This window comes from Oxyura jamaicensis, chromosome 1 (assembly GCF_011077185.1).
Source record: "Oxyura jamaicensis isolate SHBP4307 breed ruddy duck chromosome 1, BPBGC_Ojam_1.0, whole genome shotgun sequence".
In the NCBI taxonomy this organism is placed as follows: domain Eukaryota; kingdom Metazoa; phylum Chordata; class Aves; order Anseriformes; family Anatidae; genus Oxyura; species Oxyura jamaicensis.
In genome coordinates, this window is record NC_048893.1 from 161,161,420 (window position 1) to 161,177,311 (window position 15,892).

The following is a 15,892-nucleotide window of genomic DNA, read 5'->3' on the forward strand; positions in this document are numbered from 1 at the left end:
GAGGGGGAAAGTACAACAAAAACAAGCAAGCAAACATGAAACACTTACCGAAGTTCATTTTATCTCTGTTGTTTGCAATGGCATGAATTAACCCAATTGTTCCACAAGCATTGTTGATAGTCTGCTTCATGAAATACACTGATGATTTGACATCTTGCCCCTTAGCTTTTATTCTCTCTTCTTCTTCTGTTCTGAAGGTTTCATACTAGAAGGAAAGTTAAACAAGTTTCACAGGTAGTACAAATAGGTACTTGTTATATTACCCAAGCAAAACCAATTTATATAAGTAAAACCTTCCTAATAATACCAAAACCCGGCTTGCAACTTGGAACGTTTAACAGAAGTGGTCCAGCAGTACACACAGACTTCCCCAACTGGAAAACTCTATGACTGGCTTTTGACTAGTGATAAGACCTGATATGTTTAAATCGTCATTTTGAAATGTGTTACCTAACAGCAATTCAAGAATGTTCAATATTAGCACCTGTCACCATCTCTCTTCAATCTAAGAAAAAGTGTTTAAGGACAGAGGTCTCAAAAGCTTTATCAAGCAACCATTATACTTCAGGTGTTTAACCAGCATGAACCATTCTTGTAAGTTCCATCTCCTCACATTGCATTTTTTCCAGGAATATAAAGTAAACTTCATATAATGTTTAAAACAGGTCCTTTAAAAGGCATAATCATAAGGTAAAGGTTTATTTTCTGTAGTAGTAATTTACAAAAAAATGAAGTAGATGGACTTTTTACTTAAGTGTGACAAATGTCAAGTTTGAATGAGTGGGGAACTCTTCCTCTCAGAGTGAGGAACTCTTCATGAGAGATTTCTCTCAGAACTAAGAAACTTCCCCAGCATCGTGATTCCACACTGGCAGCTTGTCTCACTGGTCCAAACGTTCTAAGTAAATAGCAGGTGCCTTTACAAAGAATTTTAAACTGACAGCACTTATCTACAAGATAACACGAATAGTCTTAATTGAGGAAAAAAAGGCCTTAGACGTATTAGACAAAAGTTCAGACTAGAGAAGGTAAACAATATAGCTGCCATTCATTCCCTGTGTCGTCCCCCCCCCCGCAAAAAGATGTGAATACTGAAAATATCATTTTGAGCAAGGGTTGGACCAGATCACTTCAAAATGTCCTTTCTAACTTGACTTATCCCTTGATAAGCATTCACTGGATCAAGCTACATCCTATGACGTTGATTTAATAAGTCATTCATCTTTAAACTGGACAATAACCCTAAGATTATATGTATGCTAACAAGGGTATTCAGCCCTAAAACCAAGTTCAAGCAAATTGATGTATACTGGGGGAAATAGGGGTGAAGGAGAATGGAGGGAGAGGCAAAAAGCAATATATACACTCTTCCACCAAAAATATGCTCTATCTGTCCCAGAAATTAAAGTCATACTGGTACTGATGACTTAACTGAGAATGGATCGATGTTTAGTCAGTACAGCAGTACAAAAACTCAAAAAGTAGTTGCATTTGATAGTCTGGCACACAACCTTACTTTGCTCATGCTATTGTGGCTTTCTGCTAAAACTAGCAGAATTCTGCCGTTTCACAGCCAGCATTTTAAAACCAAAGTACAGAATTATCTGCAAGAAAAAAATGTGAAGTATGTTTTTCTTTACTTCTACATTAGCTTTTCCCACTCCAATTAAAACACTTAATAAATTGGAAATATACACATAATGTTATCATTTATTTATTATAATTAAGAAGTCTCTGAATAATGCTTAAGTCTCATTTTGATTCTGACACAAAGGCACAAGATTTACAGATTCACACAACAGTTTGGGTTGGAAGGGACTTTTGAAGATAGTCTAGTTCCAATCCCCCTGCCACGGGCAGGGATGTCTTCCACTAGATCAGGCTGCTCAAAGCCCCATCCATGTATTCATCTACAACAAAAGTGATATGCTGGTTTTTAAATAAACTTTTACCTTTTCTGTTATTGGAAAGAGAAGTAGCACTGCACATACAGGTCTTGGCACCATGCTAAGCAGTTCTGGTTCCATGCCATAGACATCTACAAATTGCCAGTCAGGATGTATACCTAATTGCTTGAGAAACTGAAAGAGAAGAATACAGAATAATATTAAATGAGTGTGCTGGTATATATATATATATTTTTAAAAAAAAAAAAAAAAAAAAAAGCTTTTGAAGATCCCCAAGGAGGAGACTCCACCACCTCAATGGGCAGCCTGTGCCAGTGCTCAGTCACCCGCACAGCACAGAAGTGCTTCTGGTGTTCAGAGGCACCCTCCTGTGCTCCAGTGCGTGCCATTGCCTCTGGTCCTGGTACTGAAAAGAGCCCGGCTCCGGCCTCTTTGCTCCCTCCCTTCAGGTGTTCAAACACACTGATAAGATTCCCCCACCCCCCCACTCCCAAGCCTCCTCTTCTCCAGGATGACAGCCCCAGCTCTCTCAGCCTCTCCTCATAGGAGAGCTGCTCCAGTCCCTTCATTATCTTGGTGGCCCTCCACTGGACTCTCTCCAGTACATCCACATCTCTCCTGTACTCGGGGGCCAAGAACCGGACCCAGTGTTTCAGGTGCAGCCTCAGCAATACTGAGTAGAGGGGAGATGAAGCGACTATCTCAACAACAAGGAGGGGAATTAAGAACTCTATACCATTGGAAACAACTTGAAATATTCGTGTTGTATCAGAGTCAGAGTTTCTGAATTCAGTTAGGTTCTTGGAATTATATACACACTGACCATTTGTAAGAAAAAGTTAATTGTGTGTTATGGCACACTCAAATCCTATTTTGAAATACTACATTTTAAACAAAAAACTACAGACATGGGAGAACTCTTTGTATTTCTGAAGTAAGCATTTCAGAACTCCTGTATTTCTGCTAGAAAAATCACATTCTGTAGGAAGATCTCCAGTCACCTGGGGTTATCAAATTTCCATAAAATATGGAAAATGTCTGTCTTGATAAACAGCTAGAAGTTTAAAATGCCTGAAAAAAAAAAAAAAAAAAAAAAAACTTGCAGCCAGTAATATTCCTCTGCTCTCTCTAATGAAAAAAACAGTTAACTCCTAAGGCATTTCTTTAGCCAGCTCTCAACAAATTGCAACTCTGCGGTTTCCAACAATGTTCCCAAAAGCAGATCAGTAGAAAACCAGAGTATTTTGTCTGTTCTTTCTTAGAAGGAAAAGATTCGTTCAAAGCTTGATCATACTTCCTGTCCAGCGCTATTTGAGGAAACCTCTCTATTGATACATTTGCAGTCAAGATGTTTAAGAAGAACAAGATGGTAAGTCAAAATGAATCATCTATGCCTTTCTCTTCCTTCCAAAATTCACCCATACAGATTGACACATACACACAAGAGTTCAGTAATAGTTATACCATGTTTGAGTAGATTCACACCTATATAGATAGGCCCGTAAGAACTACAGAAATCAATCTTATTACAAAAATTAGTATTTTATTAAAATGAAAAAGAAGAGATGTCTACTTCTAACACAAGATCCCTTCAAGTATCAATTTCAATTCATACTAGGCAAGAAGCAAGGTTACTGTTTTTCAGGAGACACAGACAGTGATTAACTCCCAATATTTAGATATAAAAGGCGCTTTCTAAAAAGGGTGAATGCATGGCATGCATGTGTTTACAATGAGTACAGAAGATTATCATTACTTTTGTTTTAACCAGCCAAGTTTAGGAATATCTTCTGAAAAGGGGGAAAGAATAGAAAATATGCACACCATTAAGTTTATTAAGAGAATCAAGGTGCAGTTTGCAGCCAGTATTTTGACGATAAGGAAATTTACACTTTACCATTTTAAATGTATTCCTGTCTCCCCACTCTACACTCTAAGGCAAGAAATCAAAACCAAGACCAAGTAAAGACAATTTAAGTCTGAAAAAAAAGATTAAAGAAAACCTTGGAAAAGTTACATATGGGTTTTCTCTGTATCTACAGAACCAACCTAAACCGTTCAGAGACGGTTCAGTATTTGATTGTCTGAATTGCAAAACATGAAGACTTTCTGTTCATAATGCCATGTATTTTTTTTATTATTATTATTTTTAATCAATTTTTCCTATGTTTCCACTAAAAACGAACAATGCAAATTGACTATAAACTCCAAGATGAAAATGGGAAGTGAAAGGAAAAAGTGTATTTTAGCAAGATATAAGGAAGATCTGGTCTCTTATGTATGGGTTTGTGGGACTGGGCACAAGTCCATGATCAAGGCTTTGCACAGCTTTCTAACTGATGTTAAAACAAGGTAGTTCAAATGTATGACAAGAAAATTAACTCAGGAGATTGCTTATGTAATACACCAAGATCTTTTGGTTCTATACCACCTTTAAGTCTTGCCAAGATTAGGAATAAAGCCAAATCGTTATATTTTAATGAAAATTATACGGAGGGAACGTGAGTTTTTACTAGCTGATGAAACAGAAGGCATTTCATTTTTAGCGTCTATTTTAACCGTCCAAGTTATGAGGGTAATTACCACTTTGTGAATGACAGAAGAAAAGTTCAGAAGGAGAGGGGAGTACACATAGCTGTGTTAAAATATTATTTGTACCTCAAGTACTTCTATGATTCTAAGCTTTCCATCATGTTCCCTGTTGTTACTCAGAACTGTGGGAAATGCAATGCCACTGAGAAAACATGGGTTATTATTTTGCAAGATAACATTAAAGAAGGGTACAAAAACCCAACAAAATAAAAAGATAAAAAGACACTTACAGAGAAAGCAACCCCACAACCAGATGAGGCAACACTAAAAGAATCACATGAAGCTACTGAATAAATAAATGATGCATATACTTTTGTCTTGTTGCCTTTCACAGGCTGGGGAAAAACACATCCCCTAGACCCAAAAACAGCTACTCAAACTTCTGAATGATATATTCATCATAGCAAAAGCTTTGCAGAAAGAATGCTTTTCAGTACTCACATTACCATAACACCTCGAAACTTTAAGAGGTTAAGAGTTTCAGTATACAATGACAGCGATGGTTAGAAGTGGTGGTCAACACTACAGAGAAACACCAAGAACGCAGCCTTAGTATGGCAGGCAGCAAACTTTACACATGAACAGCCTAACAACTTATTTTACAATCATCAAGAAAAGATTAAGGGAGATCAAAAATAGGCTAATGAGACCCCTCTGCTTCCAGATGGCTTCATTCAAGCCTGGAAAAAAATGATAGAAATGTCTTTCTGAATATTACATGAGTAAAAGGTAAAAAAATCTTGCACAAGTGCCCATGTGCAAGAAAGACTGCCAGATGGGTTTACAGGTGAATAGATGGCAGGGTCCAAAGACCCCTTGAAACAAATAGATTTAGCTTATTCTTGATGTGGAGAAATGCAAAGAAAAAAAAAGTTCAATGAATGACAGAGGCAAACAAGTAATCTTTTGCAACTATGTTCTGAATGGGTAACAGCAATGGAACGCTATTTAGCGAGGTCTGGGAAGAGAAATTTTAAAGGAGTAAAAACAAGTTCTTAGAAACCAGGGAAAGTTATTTAGAGGGACAAAAATCCATATTAGATGTGACACATGAAGCTCAGAAGAGCCTATTCGCAAGCAGTAGCTTCAATTTTGGCAAATTACCTGAACACCATAGGAAAAGACAAAGGAAGAAAAAGGAGGGTTCCTTAAGTTATTTCTATCTCTTTCTCAGGCCAGTCATGCTGGTACAAAGATCACTCAGTTATCTACCAGCAGGTGAGCTTCCACACTGGCCAAAACACTCCAGTTTTAGAACAGCAGGCAGTTCTGTATGCTTTTTAGACAGTCTCATTCATAGGTGAGGACCTCTGCTGCTTTGCAGCAATTACCCAAGCAACTCTATCTAAAGATACTTACTGGACAGAGCAGTTAAGGTACTTTTCACTGTATTTGAGGGCTCATCCACTCTCCATTGTTTATTTTCCTCTTATTTTTAGGTTCAACTGAGCATATAGCACCAATAAGCTAGCAGCCTTATATTAATTACTCTAGATCTGCAAAAGAGAGTATCAGATATATTTCTGTCACTTATCATATTGCTGACTATTCTTCATTCATCTTTGAGCACTTACCTTAGAAAAGAAAAAAAGAAAACATATTACAAAAGTCTTACAGCAGCTCAGAAGGAAAGACAGACAATGCAATTGTCCGTATCTAGTTAAACTTTTTCAGAGCTTTACTTTTAAAAGTACATTTTATTTAACTTTGTTGTTGTATATAAAGTTGTCTCTTCCTCTGTTGTATTAAAATGCCATCCTGAATGACAGATCTCTCCTTCGTTTTTCATTGGTTCAGCTAACCATTGGAAAAAAAAACATCACTTTTGAAATTAGTTGTCCTTTCTATACATCTTAACTGCCCTTTGCGTAATTTTCTCCTTTTTGCTCAAGTATTCCAGAAGGCCCTTCCTTCTTACCTGGCATCTAGAGTTCACTGGAGAAGTCCAAACAATTGGCCTTCAAGTGCAATTTTTCAGACTTGTTTCAATATATGCAACATTTGAGCTGAAAATAGTATTAACACATCAAATTTGCTAAAAAAAAAAAAAATCCAACCTTTTGTTGCATTGTAGAACTCCAGAGTTCCGGAAATTCACATAGGCCCTATTTTCAAGGATGCAAATGTGGGAGCCCAATTTTCAATTCTTTAAAATTGCCTGCTGAGAGCAAGGGTTTCCTCAAAATTGGCAGGTAACAGTATAAACAAGGAAGAACTCGTCCAAGCTGTGAATGTGGAGGGCCATGACTACTGTGATCACAAGACAATACAGAATGCAGAAACTCAAAAAAGTATGACCAAAAGCCACCACGGATGAATACCTAACTCCTGACTGAGGTCAAACTGAAAGAAGTACGTGGAAAGAAACCAGAGGAACAGGCTGTCCAAAAGGACAGAGGTGCGTTGCTTAAACACAGAGGCACGCAGTTATAAAAGCTGAAGTTCAACTAGTGCTGAAATTACAAGGGATGTGAAGGACACATGAAGGGCTTCTGTGAATACACTGGCGACAACTGGAAGGTTAAGGAAAATGTAGGTCTACTGCACAATGGGACAGGAAACCTAGCGAGCAACAAAGGAAAAGGTTTAGGTTCTCAATGCTGATGTTTTGCTGCCTTCTGTTCTCCCAGTTCCTGAAGCCCAAGTAGCAGCATCTGTGAGAAAGCAGCATTTCTCACTGTAGAGAAAGCCACGGGTGGGGAACACTAGAGCCATAGGGCATGTACAAGTCCACGGGACAACATCAATCCAATACTGCTACAGGTATCAGCTGACACCTTTGTGAGCCTGTTCCTTAACAACTCTGAAGGGTCATGGTGATCTTGGAAGGTTCCCCATGACTAGAAAAAGGAAAATATCACATCTATTTTCAAGATGGACAAGAAGGAAGATTCAGATAACTACAGGCCACTCATCTTCAGCTCAGTCTCTGGGAAGGTTATGAAGCAAATCTTCCTGGAAGCTACTCCCAAGCATAAGAACAAGTAGGTGATGGAGAACAGGCAGCACCAACTTACCAAGGGCAAACGATGCCCAATTAGCCTGGAAGTTTTCAACAGTGTGAGCACTGCCTGCATGGGTAAGGTGCAGGGGAGGGAAAGCAGTGCAGTCTTTATAAAGCAAGGCCTTTGGCAGAGTCACCCATACCATCCCTAGAGCCAAACCAGTGAGATATATGAACTGGCTAAGGGGGAAGCTAGTGGAAAACTGGCCAGACTGCCAGGTTCAAAGGACGGCAATCAGCAAAACAAAGTCCAATTGGCAGTGACATCGATCAGGTGTCAATGCAAATGCTGTTTAACATCTTCCTTAATGATCGGGACGGTTGCATACTGCACACTCAAGAAATTTGGATATTACACCAAATTGGGAAGAGCACTGGAGGGCAAGGCTGCAATTCAGAGGCAATTTCAGCAGGCTGGAAAAATGAGCTGACAGGAACTTCATGAAGTTCGAAGACAAATGCAAAATCCTCCATCTGGAATGGCATAACTTCATGCAGTCACACAGGCTCAGGGCTAATTGGCTAGAAAATAACTCCGCTGAAAAGGATCAGGCCATCCTGATCAATAATAAATTGAACGTGAGTCAACGTGCCCTTGCAGTAAAAGCCAACCCCTATCACTAGTTGCCTTACTAGCAAGGGAAAGTAGCCAGGAGGCAGACGTGAGACCTCCCCTCTCTTGGAGGATTGTGAAACTCTCTGGAGTGCTGTGCCAATGCTTTGAGCTCCCCATTACAACTGAAGCATTGAAAAACTGAAGCGAATCCAGTGGAGAGCCACCAATAGGGACAGGAGCCTGCAGCCTTGCTGTATGAGGAATGGTTGAAATATGGGTTAAAACCATCTTAAGAAAAGACAGGGGAGGTAGGGGACAGGACACTTGATATTGGTGTTTTCTACTAGCTAAGGGAGGCTGCAGAGAAGATGAAGACTGACTCATCTCAGTAGTATACAGTAGAACAATGAGAAACAATGGACGTAGGCCAGAATGTGGAAAATACAAAATTGGTAAGGAAAGCATTTTAAAATAATACAAAAAAATAAGCATAGTCAAACACTAGCACAGACTGTCTATGGTCCTGTGGAGTCTCCATCCTTGGAGAAATTCAGAACTTGGCAAGTCCCTAAGCAACCTGCTTGGAGCAGAATGTGGTTAGACCACAGAACACTTACAGAGTCCCTTCCAACCTACCTGATTCTATTCTAAATCACCACAAACTGACAATCTGCTTGTCTAAATGTTAGTTAACAAAAGTCACTGTAACATGTCTAAATGGGTTTCCTGTAAGTTAATTTAGACATTTCTATGGTATAACCTATGTTGTTTTCACTACCTTAATCTACCTTAACTGTTAAGCATCAAAAGTAGCACAGAGCAGTGATCTTCAACACATGATTCTGCTCCAACACACTCTGGCTACCTTTAAAATTAGTTACATTTGATGAACCTTAAAAATATAGTTTGGGCTAATTTAAAGAGCCTCAAATGCCAGATGGAAAAAGCAACCTAGCAATCTCTTGACCCAGGTGACTTGACTTCAGCAAATTAAAATAGTGCTTCTGCCAACACAGCCACAGAACCAGTAGGAGAATACGATTCATGGGGCTGACAGAGATGTGGGAAGGGAAATTGGGGTAAGAAAACTGAAGAGTTCAATTTACTTTGAACAGCAGACTTCTGAAGTAGTCAGTGAACATCTTAAATACTGTCTGAAGTAGCAATGCTCTTTTCTACTTTGTCAACTGCAAATGAAAACAATGTGAAGACTAACACTGAAGTAAAATGGACTTTGAAATCTAGGTGCCAGTGAAGTTGGACAGCATTTGTAAATATTTCAAGAATGCCACATTCTAAACACTAAGGCATTATACTCAAAACTAGGACTTCTCCATTTTACTGGAGTGTTTGTATAAAAGCTGGAACCACAAGAACAAAAATGGGGAAAAAATAGAGACATTTCCAGACATTCAGGCAAAAGTCAAAGAGCTTTCGTGGGAAGAACCAACTGTCGTAATCCTCTTCCAAATGCAAACAGAGACACCAACAGAGTCTATGTTATATCGTACTTCTGCTCAATGGACTATAGCATCACTGTATCACAGCAAAACCAGTTAAGACTTTCTTCCACTAAACTAGATGTTCCTATGGTTTTAGGAAACTGGACGAAGTCTTAATTAGTTTATTTAGATGTAATCAGTATTTCATAACTTTATCATCAGCAATCAGTATTTTTTAATTTCAGCATTAAGGCATAAGAATTTTTGGTGCGCTGATGAATTGAAGCTGATTTTTCCCTAAGTAGTAGTAAGACACTGCACAGAATGTCTGATGGAACTATCACCAAGAAAAATAAATAAAACCAACAAAAATCCCTTATCTGACAATTCATATGAGCCTACAAATAGGAGGTTGTATTTAAGCCCTCTAAGTAACCTGTTCTTACTGAACTAATCCTTTCTAAACTGATTTACATTGCAAATACAAACACATAATAGTTTGCTTTCAATTCTTTATATATATTACTTCTGGAGGCATATCACAAAAAAAAAAAAAAAAACTGTTTCATAAATCAGTATTTTATTGTTTGGGCATTATAAGGATATACTTCTTAATTCTTTCACTATGACATTTAGGGAATTTAAAGGAAGGGATCGTTTTTCAATAAGGTTTAGACATAGTGTCTTCCAGTCCATTAGCCAAGTGACTTGACATGAAAATACAGAAATACAGATCAGAAACTTTAGTTCTATACTGCAGGTCAACATGAGTATTGCTCAGGAGCAAATGCATGGGCATAACTTACACAAAGTGTTTTATTCTTCTTTACCAACCAGTCCCCACTTAGAGTGGCCACAGTATGGTCTTACTGGAACAATACATGCTCCATTACAATAAACTTATCCATAAACTTCTTTAATAGCCTCAAGCATCGTATTTCAGGACCTCATAATAAAGTTCATGGAATACAGCCCATGCATTCTTACAATTTGATTCAATTTAAATTATTTAATTTGCAGTGAAGGAGAAAAAAAGAACACAGCTTCACCCAAAACGTGATAGATCTTACACCCACAAAATTTTTATCCTTCCAACTGTGTTGGTTTCTTCAGGGTGCTAGAAGAGCAGCTCTGACTCACAGCTAGAGCTCCTGCTCTTCATGCTGATAGGTACATGTTTTAAATATAACCCATCAAGCAGCTTTGAAACTTCATACTTGCTGTGCACAGGTATTACCATACCTATTGAACCAGAATCTGATCATCACCCAAACAGCAATGCAACGTACCACACAGAAACCTGGACTACGCAGCTAACTCAGGTTCTTGCCGAAACTGCTCTTAGCGAGCAACAGCTTTGGAGTGCTCTGAGGACAAGTCCTGAGGTGGAGCTATCAAGCCGGTGATTCACAACAAACTTGCTCCTGTGATCTAAATAATTGTTGTAACCAGCATGAGCCTGAGCAATCTATGCTTACAAATAAGCTGTTGCATGTGTTTTTACAGTGTAATGAAATACGCGAATTACACTGATTCTGCTGGTCCTTTAAGCTAAGGAAAATAGAGAAGTAGGGAACAGCATCTTCAGAACCACCAACTAACCTATGTGGTGAACCAATAGCACTTGTTTTCTACTCTGTAGCATGCTGTTCACTAACCAAACATATCCTTACCAGCACTGGTAACAGAAAGGATTATAGTTGTTACAATATTTAGCTTATTTCATCTGAAAATAAATAAGCAACTAAGCCAAAAAAAAGAGCAGGAAATGCTAAAAGGGACAAATACGAATAGAAGAATTAAATGCATGGTTTTCTCAGCTTTCGATTACTGAATGACCTACAAAGACAGATCTAAGTTCATTTTTCAACTATTCATATGAGTAATGCTCTAAACTCCAAAACAAGTCATAAGTTTCCCCCTTGCAACATATCTGTTGCAACATAAGACCAACCTGTTTAAGCTTAATAACAGGGCTCTACAGCTTGAGGTATTTTAAACCAGCAGAAAACATTCAACAACTGGTCTCACAACAATCCTCCTTCGCATCTGCCTCCTGCCTACTTTTGGCTGTGGCATGGCCTTGCCACTTCCCCCTTGTTGACTCTGTGGAAGGGATTCTGGGGCTCTCTCTTCACAGAAAGATCCAAAGGCTCAGTCCTGGCCTTCCCCTTTCTGAGGCTACGCTCACAGCACGCATTCTTGGAAAGCGGCCTATCTCCACTATTGCCACTTTGCTTACAACAGAAGAGTTGCTGTTAAACTTAACATAAATGCCCTTTTGAAGATGTGTAGTTATTTCACATCACATGCACCTTCACTCCACGCAGCAGCTTGTCTCTGAGGACCACCACCACCAATGCACGTCAGGAATTGCAGGCACTGCCCTTCCAGTGACTTTGGTCAGTAGGGTTTTCTTTTGGGGAAGCCTGTGTGACAGTGCTGCAAACAGTTCATAAAATGGAAAGACCTTCTAGGAACAGTTAAGTTCATTTCCTCCAGGTAATTAACTGATCTCTATATTTGCCCAGCACCTAACTGGATGAAGACTGGGTGCATTGAAGACTGGGTGTATCCAGTTTCTGCCATCTGTTCTGGGATCTTTATTGCCCCCAGAAAGTCACAGCTGCCAAGAGGGTCCACAGACTGAAATTCTTTTATGTAGCTGACTCTCATTGCATTAATGGCTTCGAAAAAATAGGCAGGATCAAAGGCCTGAAAATAATGCTGGAAGGTAGCTGGCAAATAAGCCCTATGTCATGAGACAAGCCCAAATCACAGACAGCTTTGCATAGTTTAACTCTGGGCTACCCAAAGCCAGCGCTTGAGCTTCATAACCAGATGCAGCCAATTACTGGAACCTTACCTGGACAGAGCAAAGGCACGAGTTGAAATGGTGCCTTACCTAGGAAGTAAGGATATTTCTTAGAACGGGGAAGATCAAGAAAGACAAATTCATCTACCATTACTAATTTTTCATCTACACTTCCTAGGGAAATGATCACAGATTGCAAGCCAGACTGAAGTGATGTTACAATAAAGAGCAATTAGCTTGCATCCGATCTTTTCAATCCCAATGTTCACAAGCAGTCTGACTTTTTTGGGTGGTAGAAGAAACTGAGAACAAGATACACAGCCAGGCATCATCTGGTGAACAGTGGGCAGATAAACCCACTTTCTCCCATTAGTAGAGGGGCTTCAGAAGCTTCAAGAAGAGGGGTAGCACCTGAGATCCCACAGCTGAAGGTCAAAGAGAAGAAAATTAGCTGTCATCACTACACAGACTGGAGCTTTGGAAATGCTAAATCATCAACTCTTTCTATCTTGGATGTGGACTCACAATACATTATAATCCGTTCCATCAGACTGCAGAAGTGGAGAGAAAAGAGCATATCGTGACAGTTAAATTGGCAATGGTAAATTTAATTACACTGACTTCTCCCTTAAGATCACTATAGATACATGGCAGCAGTATCCTGAGTGAGTCACTGCCATTGGAAATCTTTAAAGCTGAGAAAGATTTATTCATCGTTTCCAGCCAATTTCTAAACCTTTTACATAATTCCAATCTATATGCACAAAAAAGGTCCTATATACTAACAAATTAAGATTTCATAGACTTGCATTAATACAAATGCTTTCACCAAGGGAAAAAAAAAAATCAAGATACTTTGGAAAGATTTTACACACCCTGCAACTGAGAACTACCAACTCTTTTCCATTATCTCCCAAATTTCTGCCACAAAGTTTGAAACAGTCAACGTACGTTACAACACACATCTCAACAATGTGTTCATTACCACACCTAACAATAGCACTGATAATAACAAAAGTAGTGTGTTCCAAGGACAGTCTAGCATCCAAGTAAAATAAATTTTTAAAAGGATAAAAAAAAAAACAAACAAACAACAATAAAACCAGGAAGCATATAGCTAAAGGTCTGTGTAAGAAGATGCATATTTTAACTAACTTCTAGACATACATGCTGCAGCTATAAGAAGCATACCTTTTTTTATCCTGAGGAATCTTGTATTTTATAGAGTACAGTGACATACAGCACCACAAAAAAAGAAAAAAAGGACTGTTGTAATGACTGTCCTTGCAATTAACTCCATAGGATTTTTTTCTAAAATGTGTTTGGAAATTCATTTGGATGTCCAATTATTACTTCTATTGTGTTAAACAGAAATAGGATATGGATAACTAGTGACTAACACTCCTGTTGTTATTCAGAACAATGACTAATACTGCAAGGTGTACTCCTAGTCAACACAGACCTTTGGGTTTTTTTTGTTTGTTTATTTGTTTTTCTATTTTGGAAAAAAAAAAAAAAAAGAGGATACACCTTAGTCTAAATAATAACTACAACTACTGCTCATCTAAGTATGGCAAAATATAGTGAAAGTCAACCTTATCTGAAGTGGCCCTTTCCACACAGATTACCAAGAAAATCCCTGTGAAGTGAAAGTTTCACCCACAACGAAGACATACCATGCATCACCAATGCAAAGCCAATGGGCAAAGGAGGTTTTGGATACACTTAGAACAATTTATTTAATACTCTATGATTTCCTCCATGTTGCATAAACCTAACAATACGGCATTTGGAAAAAGTCACTAGTTTTTCCTCCTTGGTTTCTACTTCACAGCTGATAACACTTCATTTTATGTGAACACAATGAACTCACCCCACCACCTGATTGCACCACAGCAGTAATAACATACAAACGGTAAAATTACTTGTGTCAGGAAATTATAAAGCCAAGTACAAAATGACCCAGCAATGAATAACTCTTCACTGCATACTTGATTACTTGATATACTTGATATTCTGCATACTTGATTAATGAATTACAACAACAACAGATTAAAATTAATAATTCTCCATACACAGAAATTCCTAATTTTCAAAATATTTCAACAAGGTAGTAGTTTCAAGAATGTCCTCTTACTGCTGGAAGCTTTTGGCTCAAGCACCATCTGTAGCAAAATCAGTATGCCTTTCTCTAGTGTGGATTCTACTATACCAACAAGAACAGCAAAAAAATTATGCCAACATAGTCACAAATAATTAGCAAGGTACAAATATGTTAAAAATATATTATTTCTTCTCGTCATCCAAAGGAGAAAAGGACTGAGACATGGTGAAGTAAGCAGATCCATATGATCGTACAAACCCATCATGTATAGATCCATAATATATATAAATATAACAACGTTTTAATCAATAATTAATAAGATAAAGCCCTCCCTGAAATATATAAGAGATTATGTTACGTTAATAGGCTGACTGTCTCACAGCTGCAGAACACATTTTTTCTCTTTTCCTTTACCGTTTGTGTTTTATACAGTTCCTTTACGTTACACCACGTACTCAGAGGCTCCACAGGAGATCCCAGTAAGGTCCAAAAGCAAAAGGCACGGCACAAGCACCCGTGGGGCGGCAAGAACTTACTCTCGTTGGGGCAGCAGGAGCCTCTACTGCAGGAAATAAAAGGCGATGGGCCTGGAGCTGCAGAGGGCCTAAAGGTTACCTCAAATAAAAGCTGCTTACCTGATTCGTGACCTGAAAAGAAAGCAAAAAACGGAGGGGGGGGTTACGAACGCGGTCAGGCCTGAGGGCTAACACCCCCCATACACACACACGCGCGCTCCCCACCAGCCCACCACGCACCACACCGCCGCCGGGCCCTGCCGAGCGCCTTTCCCTTCTCCCCCCCGGCCCGCGGGCAGCCCCCGGTAACCTCCCCGGGTCACTCACGTCGGGGTTGGCCTCGAGGGGCAGCCAGCGCTGCGGCTCCATGGCGGCGGGCACAGCCCCTGGCGGCTGACAGCGCCTCACGCCGCCGCGCTCAGCCCGCACCCGGGACCGCGCCACCGGGACGGGCGGCTCCGGGGGGACCCGCAGGGGAAAGCGACCCTTCCCTTGATTCACACACGCCCCTCCCGCCCTCAGAAGCAGCGGAACAAAGCAGAGAACCCCATAAAAATCTCCTATTTATCCTCGGTTGCTCCCGGCTGAGGGTGACAGGAGGATTGTCCCCTCGGTCCTTGCTCGGCTCCCCCCCGGCAGTGGGCTCTCCCGGCGAGGCGACGGCGGGTTCCTCGGCCGCCCCGCCCACCCGTCGGGGCCGGCATGGCGAGCGGCAGCCGCTGGGGGGCGCCGCGGGGCCGCCGCGCTTCAACGACCCCTTCTGCAGAGCAGCACCTCCAGAAACCGCCCTGAATAAAAATCAATCATCGCACTGAATAAAAATGGGTTTCTTGGAGAAGAGGGCTGTGGAGTTGTTTCTTTAATGATTAAGGTGTAGTGTTTAAACGTTCGCAGAAGCACAGTGGCCACAGAACAATAAAAATTAACGAAATAAAGATTAACTCTTAATAAAGAGTA

General features: G+C 39.9%; 1 protein-coding gene across 2 annotated transcripts in view; it reads right to left on the minus strand.

Annotated features, from left to right (window-relative positions):
• UCHL3 (ubiquitin C-terminal hydrolase L3) overlaps positions 1–15,417 on the minus strand; it is a 43,097-nt gene extending 27,680 nt beyond the window's left edge. The window contains exons 1-4 of one of the 2 annotated variants that reach the window (XM_035320557.1): positions 15,263–15,417; positions 15,056–15,067; positions 1,953–2,081; positions 49–205 (exon numbers count right to left, since the gene is read on the minus strand). In XM_035320557.1, the coding sequence (XP_035176448.1) occupies positions 49–205; positions 1,953–2,081; positions 15,056–15,067; positions 15,263–15,304 (340 nt within the window). In that variant the 5' untranslated portion in view covers positions 15,305–15,417. The remainder of the gene's footprint in view (positions 1–48; positions 206–1,952; positions 2,082–15,055; positions 15,068–15,262) is intronic. The other variant, XM_035320564.1, reaches the window with a different exon arrangement.
• Positions 15,418–15,892: the final 475 nt, after the last annotated feature.